This window comes from Halichoerus grypus, chromosome 2, assembly GCF_964656455.1.
Source record: "Halichoerus grypus chromosome 2, mHalGry1.hap1.1, whole genome shotgun sequence".
Taxonomy (NCBI): Eukaryota; Metazoa; Chordata; class Mammalia; order Carnivora; family Phocidae; genus Halichoerus; species Halichoerus grypus.
This window is the reverse complement of record NC_135713.1, coordinates 45,409,227-45,422,726: the sequence shown is the minus strand read 5'-3', so window position 1 is coordinate 45,422,726 and position 13,500 is coordinate 45,409,227. Positions and strand designations below refer to the sequence as shown.

The 13,500-nt window shown below is 47.5% G+C and overlaps 1 protein-coding gene across 2 annotated transcripts in view; it reads right to left on the bottom strand.

Moving 5' to 3' along the window:
* Nucleotides 1-13,500, bottom strand: part of LARP1 (La ribonucleoprotein 1, translational regulator) — a 54,800-nt gene that overhangs the window by 5,080 nt on the left and 36,220 nt on the right. For both annotated transcript variants that reach the window (XM_036114235.2, XM_036114236.2), the window contains 11 exons: nucleotides 12,932-13,076; nucleotides 9,655-9,829; nucleotides 9,363-9,532; nucleotides 7,173-7,565; nucleotides 6,104-6,227; nucleotides 5,773-5,978; nucleotides 5,218-5,324; nucleotides 4,228-4,379; nucleotides 1,670-1,814; nucleotides 467-576; nucleotides 143-270 (listed from right to left, as the gene is read on the bottom strand). In XM_036114235.2, the coding sequence (XP_035970128.1) occupies nucleotides 143-270; nucleotides 467-576; nucleotides 1,670-1,814; nucleotides 4,228-4,379; nucleotides 5,218-5,324; nucleotides 5,773-5,978; nucleotides 6,104-6,227; nucleotides 7,173-7,565; nucleotides 9,363-9,532; nucleotides 9,655-9,829; nucleotides 12,932-13,076 (1,855 nt within the window). The remainder of the gene's footprint in view (nucleotides 1-142; nucleotides 271-466; nucleotides 577-1,669; nucleotides 1,815-4,227; nucleotides 4,380-5,217; nucleotides 5,325-5,772; nucleotides 5,979-6,103; nucleotides 6,228-7,172; nucleotides 7,566-9,362; nucleotides 9,533-9,654; nucleotides 9,830-12,931; nucleotides 13,077-13,500) is intronic.

The window sequence follows — 13,500 nt, the reverse complement described above, 5'->3', positions numbered from 1 at the left end:
TATAGGTGAAGACACTAAGGACCGATAGGGGGAAAGGGTCCCTAGGCTAGTGGCACAGCTGGGACCAGAACCAGGTATCCTGATCTCTGGTCCAGTATTCTGTCCAGGAGAGGGGTGAGAAAGATGAGAGACTTTCACTCACATCCACTCGGAAGTCTTCGAGACGTCGGAATTTGCCGAGGTATTCTTGAAGTTTGGGGTCAATGTCCAAATTTTTGGCTTTGGAATATTTCAAGAAGGCCCAGAATTTCTCTAGTCCATAGAGTTGGCCTACAGGAAAGAAGAGGCAAAGGTAGAGTGAAGGTCAGAGAGAAGCCGGACTGGTGAGGAGTTGAGAATAGAGGCTCAGGGGAGCAGGAGGTGGGATGTGACTGATACACAGGCAGACCCGGGTTGACCCAGGCAGGGAGAAGGGAAAGAAGACCTGGATGACCAGGCCTTGCAGAGCTCCAACTCTGGCTCTCACCAGCTTCATAGTCCTTCACTGTTTCCTCCTGAAAATCCTTGAAGATGTCCAGCCGGAACTTCTTTTCCAGGCCGTAACTGTAGTATCGAAAAAGGCACTCCAAACCATATCTGTAGAACACAAGCCAGTGAAATTGGGACACAGTTTCTTTATTTGTAAAACAAGGAAATGCACCTGCATCATATGTGAACTAGGAAACCGTTTAAGCACATGGATTATCAAGAAAATGGTAACTAATCTTTAAGAAGGCTAACATTTAATGCTAGTCTAAGTGTGGTCTAGCAGTTTATGATTTGCAAGGGGTCAGTAAACTCCAGCCAAATGAACAAGGGCTCCCTGCCCACACTCATTTGTTCATGAAGTGTCACTGGCTGCTTTGTGCTAGAAGAGCAGAGCTGAGTAGTTGTGACAGAGACCCCCCCACCCCCATGTCCTGCAAAGCCTAAAATACTTCTCATCTGTCCCTTTACAGAAAGTCTGCCAATCCTTGGGATGAGCTCTCTACAAAGTCATGTGACCGTGTCAATTAGTAGGTCTGCTTATCTGACTTCAGAAATTTTATTTCTGGGGCACCTGGGTGGTTCAGTCAGTTAAGCGTCTGCCTTCAGCTCAGGTCATGATCCCAGGGTCCTGGGATAGAGCCCTGCACCAGGCTCCCTGCTCAGTGGGGAGCCTGCTTCTCTCTCTCCCTCTGCCTGCCGCTCCCCCCCGCTTGTGCTTTCTCTCTCTCTCTGATAAATAAATAAATAAATAAATAAATAAATAAATAAATAAATAAAATCTTAAAAAAAAAATACAGTATTAAAAAGGTGCAAAATAGCATCTAAAAGAGGCTATCCTCTGTGTAAACAACAGGTGCCAGGTGGGAGACTACAGGGATATCCTTGCTTACACAAGTGAAGTACTTTTAGGAAAGGCCTCAGGTTTCTGACCATGCTCGCTATCTGTGGGGAAAGGAACTGGAGGCAGGTGGACAGGGATGAGGAGACTTCTCATGATATAACCTTTGACCTCTTTGCATTTTGAACCATGTAAACATTATTACTCATTCAAAAATCATCATCTTTTTATAAAGTATATTTGGGATACACACAAGAGATTTCTGGTTACACTTCTGGAAGCAGACCCACCAGGGACCCCTCACCCCCTGCAAGCACCAGCCAGACCCCAACCCCCCAGCCTGCACCCCCACATGCCACTCACCTGTAGCCTTCTTTGGCATCCTCCAGAGCCAGCTGCTTAAACTCCTCATACATCTTCTTGTTGAAGTGATCTCGGAGGAAGAAGGACCAGAAGCGGAAGAGAGTGTTCATCTCCTGAGACTGGCCAATGCCCAAGCGTTTCCGCTCTGATGGGGGAGGAAGGAGGAAAGACGGATCAGGGTCACACTGCCTGTGATTCAGGGGACAAATGTTCTTGGGCTCAAGGACTTTGGTCCTTTCTCCTATACTCCCTCCCCTCCCAATTCCTTTGCTCATCCCCTGTCCTTTTGGTCTTTGAAGAGACAGTTACTGAGCACTATCCTATGTCAGGCCCTGCTGCTGGGCACTGGACCTGACCTCAACACAAGCAGGTGGCATCAGCTTCTAAACCAGGTCACCGGGGTCTAGCTGTTCACCTCAAATACTCCTGCTCGCAAGCGTAGTTAGAACAAGGAAAAGCATAAACAAATAATTTGGCAATCCAACAACTTATATTCATTACCAATCATTATTATCAGAGTCCTAGAACATTAACAATTACAAAATGGTAACATTAAAAATACACAACACCAAAGCACAAACAACAAAAGAAGAGATATATTTAGTATCATTAAAAAACCTAGGGGCGCCTGGGTGGCTCAGTCGGTTAAGCATCTGCCTTGGGCTCCGGTCATGGTCCCAGGGTCCTGGGATTGAGCCCCACATCAGGCTCCCTGCTCATCAGGGAGTTGGCTTCTCCCTCTGCCTGCCGCTCTGCCTACTATGTTCTCTATCTCTGTCAAATAAATAAGATCTTAAAAAATAATAATAAAATAAAAAACTAAAAACCTCTGTGCTTCAAAGGACACTATCAACAAAGTGAGAAAACAACCCAGAGTGGGAAAAAGTATTTGCAAATCATGAATCTGATAAGGGACTTGTACCTAGAATATATAAAGAACTCTTATAATTTAATAATAAAGACAAATAATCTAGTTAAAAAGTAGGCAAAGGATCTGAATGGACATTTCTCCAAAGATATACAAATGGCCAATAAGCATATGAAAAAAATGTTCAACATGAACAGCTATTGGGGAAATGCAAATGGAAACCACGAGGAGGTATCACCTATCACCTCACACCTATTAGGATAGCTATCATCACAAAGATAGACAACAAGTGTTGGGAGGACGCAGAGCCATCAGAAGCCTCATACTTTCTGTCAGGAACAACAAATGGTAGCCCCGCTTTGGGAAACAGTCTCACAATTCCTCCAAAGGTTAAACACAAGAGTTATCACATGACCCTGCAAATGAAAACCTATGTCCACACAAAAATGGACATGTTCATAGCGGCATTATTCATCATAAACAGAAAGTGGAAATCCAAAGGTCCATCAGTGACAGAGAGACAGACATGACGTGACGTATCCCTCTGCTGGAGTGCCACCAGGGCCAAGGAAAAGAATGAAGCACCGGTGCCACGCTACAACAGAGATGAAGTGTGAGAACAGCATGCTCAGGGAAGAAGCCAGTCACAAAGGACTGCTAATGAGATGACTGTATTGCCAGGAAAAGTCCAGAACGGGCAAGTCCACCCAGACTGGAGGTTGTGCAGGCCTGGGAGGAGCTGCAGGGATGGAGATGGGAAGTGACCTGTAAGGGGCACAGGGTTTCTTCCGGTGGTGATGAAAATGTTCTAACATCGATTCCGGGGATAGACATACAACTCTGGAATATACCGAAAGCCACTGCACCATACACTTTAAATGGGTCAACTGTGGAGTATGTGAGTTCTATCTCCATAATGTGGTCACCACACACAAGCACACGGGGGAGTAAGGCAGATGAGCGAGCATTTAGCAGCCCTGTGCTGCTAACTGAAAAGGGGTGCGGCAGTTAGCAAGAACTACAGGGGAGCACTAAGACTGCTTCTGAGCATCTTTACAGCCAACCTGACAGAATCCTACAGTTAAGAGACACCTCATTTTGTGATAAAAGGAAACACATGGGAATATCTAGAGATTCTTTCCTTACACCGTCTTCTAAGAGCAGGGGTCAGCAAACTTTTTTCTGTCAAAGACCAGAGTAAATATTTTAGGCTTTATAGGCTTCATATGGTCTCGGTCATAAGTTCCTCTCTTTTTCCTTCATAACCCCTTAAAAATGTAAAAACTGTTCTTAGCTCAGGGACTGTACAAAAATAGGCAGCTAGCTGGATTTGGTCCACAGGCCATGGTTAAGCCACCCCTGGTCTAGAGAATCTATGCCGCCCCATGCACACCCTTTCATGATCAACAGTGGATCACAGTGGACAATAGCTGACTTAGCAGTCATGCCAGAAATAGGTAAACTTTTGATATTTTTTATTATCAATAGAGGAAGATCAAAGAACAGAAATGTTCTCAGTATCAGATTCTTTTAGCCTCCTGTATCCCAAAACTACCCGGCCCGAGTCTAACAACTCCAGTCCTTCTTGCTCTAAGGTCAAGAGAGAGCAGAATCACCTGCTCCACCAGCCCTTAAACTCTGGACTTAAGCAGTGGCCCCAGAGGCTAGGCCCCTCTGCCCCTGTGCTTACCATTAAGGCAGCGCCTACGGTACTTGTGGTAGACGTGTTGTGTGAAGCCATTTTCCTTGAGCAGCTCATGGGAAGGATGCTGGAACTTGGGCAGGGACTGAGGGGTACAGCCATAGCTGCCAACTGCAGGTGTTCCTTCTGAGGGGCTGGAGCTAGAGGCCAGGAGAGAGACGGTGTCACCAGCTTCCCTGGAGCGGCTGGCCATCAGGTGAGGAGGGGCCCCTCTGGTCCATCAGCCAAGCTCTAGCCTCTCAAAGGGCAACAAAGAGCCCTAAGTACTGTGGAAGGCCAACTTACATCCTTCAGCCCGAATCACTCTTCGAGTCGACCTTTGGTGGGTTTTACAAAGCAGCCACTGAGGCTCAGAGACTGGGAGACTTGGCCTGGGTCATGGACTGTTTTACATCCCAGATCGGCACAATGCCCAAACCCGAGCTTAGAAGCATTTATTTATCCCAAGTTCACATTTAACTTTCTTTGATGAGCTATTATGGGGTAGTCCATCTGTGTTTTCCTTTAACCATGCTATTCTCCATCCGCGCCATCTCTGCAGGGAGGAGAGTGCACAGGACAGGGGCTCCCAAACGTTGCTCTTGAACAGGGAACACCAGGGCAGTTTTCGGGGCAGGGGGGCCTGAACCCTACCCCCAAAAGCTGAGTCAGTGGATCTAGGGTGGGGCCCAGGAATCTGTATTTTTATTTAATGACCTGGCTATCCTGAGGCAGGCAGCAGATATCATCCCTGAAATCAATTCACAGATATTCTGAGAGAATCTGGTCCCAGGCGGCTGTGACACCACTTCTTTGGGAAAACCTTCCCAGGCTCTGGATTACCTTCTCTAGACTTCTCCAGATTTTTGGATTTAGGTTAAGGGTCCCTTTCTTTAATTTACAGACCAAAGAGGTTCCTTCTTCTTGGTCCCATCAACTGCCTGGCTTTCCCGCCCACCCTGCTGTCAGCCTCATCTCTCCTCTCCACCGCGCCGGCACCTGATGGAAGCCGTCCGGGGCCTGTGCTCTCGGGAATCCATCACCCAGCCCACATGACTCTCCAGGGGCGGGTTTGAGCTGTGTCTTGTCTTCCTTTTCCGAGGCATCTGCAAAGGTCAGTCCAGAATTTGCTATTAACTCACAGAACTCTGAGGAACACCAAGCATTTGTAGGACTAAGATCCCCTCATGTGTGTGAGTTATTCACAATTTACAAAGCATTTTCATATCTAGTCTCTCACACGAGGCTCACAGCTCTGAGCCAGGAAATGGTATGCCGATCTGACAGGTGAGGAAATCGAGGCTTGGGAGCCCAAGGATCCACACCTGGTCAATCCTCCTAGGGCCTTATCATGATGACATGGGGCCAACCACCTCCACACCCAGTCCCTCTCCCAGATGTGCCCACTCGATCCCGGGTGGGCCCACCAGCCTAAGAACACAGAGCAGGTCTGGGATTTGGCAGTCTCTTGGTTTAGGCAAGGGAAAGCAGCAAAGCACTGGAACACGGTTAAGTGAGCCCAAGAGTCTTAGCCCCCCAGCAGGAGCGCCTCACCTTGGCATCTAGCGTCCGTCCTTCTTTCACTACTGGGTAAAACCGTGATGTCTGACTTGAATCTTTGAGCTGCGGTGTCCGGGGAGTGCGGGGGGTCCTGGTATTGCGGTAGTTTGGCGACTCTGGGACAGTGGTTGGTAGAGAACGGGCGATGGTGGAGGGCTCAGGAGCACCAAACAATTTGTTGGCCAGGGCATCAGTGGGGACTGCAGAGAGAGAGCGGGCCAGTGAGCAGGGGTAGGCCTGTGACTGTCTGTACCTGGGAGGCCCCCCGTCAGAGGGCTGTATTTGCCCACCCAGGCTGCGGTCCCAGGTGTCACCCCTCTCTCACCTTGTTGGAAGCGGGGTGGCCCAGGAGGGACCTCCTGGTTGGGATCCACTGGGGGCTCTGGGGTTAGTGTGTCAAACTGCTCCCGGCTGATCATATTGACTTTCTTGAAGTTCTCGACTTCTTGCTGCAGAGGATAAAAGATGGGTGGGGAGACAATGTTAGTAAGAAACTGCCCCAGCCTGTTCAGGAATCAAGACATGCAGGAAGTTGCAGGGGGCAGCTCCCACATCCACATACGTGGAATTCTGGTCCCCAGGCTCTCAGCTGCCCCACACCATTCCCCAGCCCCAGTGACCTGGGCACAATTGTGCCAACCCAGAAGGACTGAGCGCCAGCCCAGCCCTCTTTGCAGCAAGACAGATGAGGAGCTCCCTACAGACCCCTGACTCTGTCTCTCACCTCCACCAAACGCCCTGTTGCTTACTACTACACAGGCTCACCTCACAGAGCTACTCTCTAAAACCCTACAAGTTTTGACTGTTTCCAGACAGCAGTGATTTTTTTTTTAAACCTCTTTTCTCTATCTTCCATACTCAAAACAAGCTCCTGGAAACTTTTATATATAGGCCTGAAAAAAAATTTTTTTTTAAAGATTTTATTTATTTTTTGACAGAGAGCGAACACAAGCAGGGGAAGTGGGAGAGGGAGAAGCAGGCTTCCTGTGGAGCAGGGAGCCCGATGCGGGGCTCAATCCCAGGACTCTGGGATCATGACCTGAGCCGAAGGCAGACACTTAACGACTGAGCCACCCAGGTGGCCCAGGCCTAAATTTTTAAGAAGAGAAGTAACAATCCAATCTCTCTTCTCTTCCCCACTAGTGTGGCTGTCAGGACATTAAACGTGGACGTTCAGGCAGCACAATGATCGCCTCTCATGGTGACACAGCTTACAAAGTGTCTCTACATTTCTCCTCACTTCACGCCCCAGCAGGGTGTCAATTACTACCCCCTTTTCACACAAGAGGATACTGAGACTCTGCCCAAGGGCACACAGCGAATCAGCCTTCCTCTTTCCCATATGTTACAGACCCTCCACGCTCCACCCCCACACTGCTGTGTCCGAGCCTCACCTTGATCTGGGAATACTCAGGTTCAAACTTCTCAGTCCACAGGTCCTGCTCGTAGTAGAAGAGCCCATCGTTAATGACCTTGGCCAGCTCAGCACTCATCTTGGCACGCGAGGTGTGGTTGCCTGTGCGGTCCCCCCCAGGGTGCCGACGCATATAAGGTGGCGTCTGGGTGACAATGAGGATCTTGTTCACATCCCGGTCATCAATCTCATAGTCAGAGTCCTCATCAGACCAGGCGGTGAAGGTGTTCTTCCGCCCATCCATCTGCTCCATCTCCTCGTCAAACAGGAAATCTAGCTCCTCTTGCTCATCCTGCTCCTTGGACATCAGCTGCTGAGAAGGCAGCTGCTGAGGCAGAGAGGTCGTGTGGAGGAACCTGGGCTCCTCTGACTTCTAAAATGGGCAAGATCAAGGATGGGGGGTGAGATCACCAGGAGGTCCTTGGACTAGCCTCTGTAGCTGTTGGCCCAGAGGGAGGCCCTGGCCATGCCAGCGAGCCACAGCTGCCAGCCCTACAGCCAGTCCCCCAGGACTCTTGGTTTCCTCTCTCCCAGCTCACATCACAGACATTCACAATGAGGTGACAAGGCCCCACAGCCACCTGTGCTCTCATTTACCTAGCCTGGGGGTGGGCACACAGCGTAAGTTCTACAGGTTAATCCATCCATTCCATCTATCCAAAATCTCTCCAAGAAAATGGAAGCTTCATCAGGCAGGGGCCAAGGCTGCCTTGCTTCCCATGATATCCTTAGTACTTAGACTGGGACCTAGCAATAGCAGATGCTCGACTGTTTGATGCGTGAGCAAGAACACACTGATACAATGCCCTACAGAAGACACAATTCTTGAACTTAAGGCAGCTCACAGTTTGGTGGGAGAAAAGTCAAACAACCAGCCAGCCAAATACAATGTGGTGTTGGTAAAGATTATAAATAAAATTTGTGGACTACACAGGAAGAGGCACTTTACCAAGTAGAGGTGGGAGTGGGAACAGCCTGGGAAGGCTTCCTGGGAGACGTAATTACTGAGGAAGGATGAGCATAAGTAAGCCAGATGAAGGCAGGGACAAAGAGTGTATGAGGCAGAAAGCACAGCATGTTCCAGAGGCAAGAGAAAACAGGGTGCTTTTGGCAAAAAGAAAATATTTTAGAGTGTTGCTAGGATGAATTTATCTAAGACTTTGGGGCAGAAGCATTTGTCCACCTCACAATTTATATCCAAAAAGTCAAGTCCCTGCTTTGCAAAAAGCTTCTCATATAAACTCCAAACCTACTCTCTTTTAAGGCTCAAGATAGGCCAGGTGGGAGCAGGGCTCTAATTCTGGAATAGGGGCTAAGCCTGTCTCCTTTCCAAACCTTCACAGTCTGTAGGACTGGACCTCATAATGTCCCTGTCCACTGTTTTCGTCATGACTCTGGCCTGATCCCTGACACTCTATGAAGGACCACAGCCAGAAGAAATAGGGAAGTTGGGGTGTGAACAAGAGGGAGGCAGTCACAGTGGCACAATGGAAAAGGGGACAGAGATTTTCAGAGACCCAAAGTCCAAGGTCATCTATGAGGCCTCCTCACAAGCCCCAGACCAAAGAGATCTCCCAAGAGGAGATGGGGAATGGGGCAGATGGGAGTACACATCTGCTCCTCGAAGAGGGGCACCAGTTTTAGTCTGAAATGGAAACACTTCTTGAGGAGTGGACTCGACGTGTACTACTGGCATATTGCTTTACAATTTCTACAACAGTCTAAGCCCTTCTTTCTTTCATCTGAAGATAGGAACATTGAAGACTTGAGATATTAAACAAGCTTCCCAAGGTCAACAGCCATCAGTGATAGGAGACCTGTGTTCTCGTCTAGACTAACTCTACATCCAGGCAGTGTGTCTGCTCCCTTTCCCTTCGCTCTCCACAGGGCCTGAGTGGCTTATATAGGGGACAACGAGGATTTCCTCCTGTGAAGACTGCCACTCAGGAACTCACACAGCGGGAGCTGTCAGGGGCCACAGGATTTCCTCCTGTGAAGACTGCCACTCAGGAACTCACACAGCGGGAGCTGTCCTGAGAGGTGATCCTCACTGGAAAAGGACATGCGCCCACCAGCTTTCCCGCAGTCCCTGCTGACCTCGGCTCCCATCACAACCCCAGAGCCAGCCGGCCTGTGGGCTGAGCCCCTCTGAGTCCCGGACCCCACCCACCTTGGGCCGTGCTGGGGACGGCCGCGGCCTCTTCTTCACTTCAATCCAGTTCTCAGAATCCAAGTCAGGCAGGCTGGCAGAGAGGCCCTTGGGCAGCGTCTTTAGGTTGCTGACCTCCTCTGTTTTGGTTGGCACTGGGGTGACTGCACGGGGAGAACCAGGTGCTGACTCTGAAGGGTGGAAAGGTGAGGTCCTCAACCTTCCAGTCCTCCTCCTGATGCCAGCTCTAAGGAGGCCTGCTGGCTGGAGGACAAGGACAACAGGAAGGCACCTACAGGCCAGGAGGACCTACCTGTCTCCTTCTGGTAATGCTGACGGGGCACAAACTCAGGGCAGTTAAGAAGCTGGGAGAAATCGGTCTGGGAATAATCCACTATTGGGGGACCAGGAAGAGGCCATTTCTCCGGCTCCTCCCTCCTGCGGACTTTCTCATCAACGATCTCCACCACCTTGCTGTCCTTTAGGGCCTGCAGGGGAGAAGGAAGGAGACGATGCAGAGAAAAGACTTGGACAGAATGAGGTCTTGGAGGCTGGCAGATGGATGACTGGGCCCCTCGAGCTCAGGTAAGAGTCTGGTGCTGGCAGGGGTATAAGAAAACTGGCACCATCTTCCACAACTGGCAGAGAAACGAGATGTTCAAACTTGTAGGAGGGGACCAACATGGAAAACACACCTGCCCTGTGACCTTGCCACTCTACATCCACTAATTTGCCCCCAGAGAAACAGGGCCATAGACAGATGACATTATGTGTAAGATCTGAATAAAAAGCCATTCACAGAAACACTGTAATATGGAGAAAATTGGAAACTACTCAACTTGCCACCACATAGACAATTTAAAATAAATGATGGCACATCCGTTCAGTGGTATACGACTCAGAAATTAAAAAATAGCCTCACATGTGCTGAGGTGGAAAGAGCCATAAAAAAAGCAGGTCTAGGTCAATGTGTCTAAGACGCCACTGGTGTTCGAATTTTTTTTTTTTTAAGATTTTATTTATTTATTTGACAGAGAGAGACATAGCGACGGAGGGAACACAAGCAGGGCGAGTGGGAGAGGGAGAAGCAGGCTTCCCGCTGAGCAGGGAGGGAGCCCGATGCGGGGCTCAATCCCAGGACCCTGGGAACATGACCTGAGCTGAAGGCAGATGCTTAACGACTGAGCCACCCAGGCGCCCCTACTGTTCAAATTTTTAAATAAAAACATACAAACTACATACATATTTTTCTAGGATTTACAGGTAAACTGCTACGGGTGTTTATCTCTAGGAAAAAGGATGAAGAGTGGAGAAGGGAAGAGAGCGGTCTTTAAAATCTTTTTAGTGGAAAGGGGAAACACTTCAACAGCACAACACATGACAACACGCTCTGTCGGTGAGGCCGGGGCAAGAGGCACTCTGCTATACTGCTGGCGGAAGTCACTGACGAAAGGGAACCCAGCAGTCTGCAACTTGCCCCATAGTGCAGTCTTCTCACTTCTAGAAATCTACACCAAAGATACACTGGCAAAAATACGGAAAGATATATATGCAACTCTAAGTAGGAACGAAGTACTATTATGCAGTCAGCTCCCAGATGTATTAAGTGAAAACAAAAGAACAGGTGAAGAAATGCATGCATTACATGTTGCCATCTAACTAACACAGGGGAAGGATACAAATACACTGAGAGGCATTTGCTTATTTTTTTTAATGGAAGGATTCAAAGCAAGTTGCCTATAGGGGAATAAAAGGAGAAAGACGTAAGTGAGAGAATTTTAAGTTGGACTTCTAGGAATATACCGTGTTGACTTTAGAACCATGTAAATGTTTTACCTAAATGCAAAACAAATTAGAAATTAGAGGGGAAAAAGCAATCCCTAAAACTTGAGAGCAAAATGAAACTAACAAAACTAATATACATCAAATTAGGGACATAACTACACAAAGATTATTCCAAGTACTTGAAAATACAGTCATTTGAGTGTATAAGTACAAAAAAACATGTTTTTAGTAGTAGTAGAGATATTATTACGAGAATAAGATATATAAATTCTTGAATAAAAGAAATGAGTAATTATGTTGAGGTCAACAGCAATTAGGACTTGGGTATAGGAGAAAGGAGTATTAGAGATAAAAGATCACTGGCGTTAAGTAAAGACCCTGTAGTCCTAAACTTTAATAGAAAATATCAGTATAATCTCCTGATATATTAAAAAAAAAAAAAAGGCTCTAAAAACAATGACCAATCAAAGCAGCAACAAACATCCCTATAACTCAGACTGTGTGGTACATCAATACCATTTCCCCAGAAGAGAGGACCTAGAACTCCTTGAAAAAATGGCTTATTCCAGATCTGAGGCAGGAAATGTACCAGATCAACCAGGGTTCCACTAGCCACGGATGGGACAACTGGATTCAGCATATGAACTGCAACGGGTTCAAACAACTGCAGTATGTCTGAATCCACAGGTTGGTGATGATACTAAAAGACATTAAAGCAAAAAACAAAACAAAACAAAAAACAACCAAACAAACCCAAACCCTTGAAAGTTATTGGGGATCAACTCATAATTTTGACAACTGGTTAACAAAGGGAAAGATCAAGCATTTATCCACCCTTTCTGTACAAACCATACCTCTTGGTAACTGAATAGCTGATGAGGCAAAGTTCCTCCTTAAAGAGGTATTCCAGCTAACAAATGAAGACAGATCCATAGAATTAGATTTTCACCATTTCACAATCCCTAATGAAATAACAGGCAGTGATCATCAACAGCAGCTTGCATCACAAGAGAGAACAAATGAAATGCTATGTGCCACCTGAGAGAACATATCATTATCTATAAAGCAGCCTTGACAAAGAAGGGAGGAAAACCCCCCAAACCTGAATCTGATCAGGCCTCTGGATCACCAATTTACAAAAAACTTGGAATACAGAAGAACACATTAGATGACACCACTGTCTCTCTCCCATGAGAAATTAGATAAGATATACAACCCAGTTTATTCAAATAATGAATTGCAAGGAAAAAGAGAGGGGAAGAGGACACTTAGCAAGACAACACATGGGTCTTTTTTGGATCCCGAATCTCATAAAGCACATTTTTTTTTCACAAGTGGGGTGAATTGCAACGGATGGTTTGGATATATTAAGGAATTGTTAGTATCTTTTACATGTGATAATGATATGGTGACTATGTTTTTTACCAGCTATTTATCTTTTAGAGGTAAGTACTGAAACATGGATGAAATGTCAGGTTACCTGAGGTTTTCTGCAAAGTAATTTGGAAGAGGAAACAGATGGGGGATAGATGGAGTAAGACAGGCCATGAGTTGGTAACTGCTGAGGCTGGGCGATGGGTTCATCATACCATTCTGTCTACTTCTGTAAATGTCTGCAATTTTCCACAGTAAGAGGGAGAGAGAGGAGAGAAGGAGGGAGGCAAAGAGGCTGGCCAAGCCTTGAAGCTTTAGCATAAGTCATCAGATGAGGACTTCTCCAGGGTTTTCTGCCAGGGCCCACACTCCAGCTCCATAATAAGGACCTTTCCTTCCCCTGCACCCCAGCCCCAGGGAGGGAGACCTACCGCAAAGATGAGTGAAATGTCAGTGGTAAGGGCCTGCACTCGGTGGAAGGAAGCAATAAGGGTGATGGGAAGGAAACCGTCAGCATCCATTTTCCGTCGCAGGAAGAAGTCTCGCTCTAAATTGTCCACGCTGAAGTAGTACTCGCTAGGTGGAGGGGAGAAGACGGAGGATTGCTGCGTCACTTAGGAGTCGGCCTTTCTCGTCCTGTACACCCCCGCCACCTTACATAGCCTCTGACCCTATCATACGTACAGTATTAAAGGCTGAAAAGAGATGTTATCCTGTCAGGGCTCCCTAACCTCGGGTCAGACCCATTCCCCCCACCCTTCAGCCTCTCTGTATGCCTGCCAAACCCCTCATCCACCTTTAAAACACAGTTCCACTGTTACCGTCACTTTCCCTTCTCCTAAAATACTGTGACACTCTCCTGAAACAATCTACTTCCTTGTATGGCTCCCCCACTGGACTGAGACAATATAGCAAAGTGATTAGGAGCTAGGGTTTTGCCATTAGACAGAAATGGATTCAAATCTGTGCCTTGTTGTTTACTAGCTGTGAGACTCTGGGC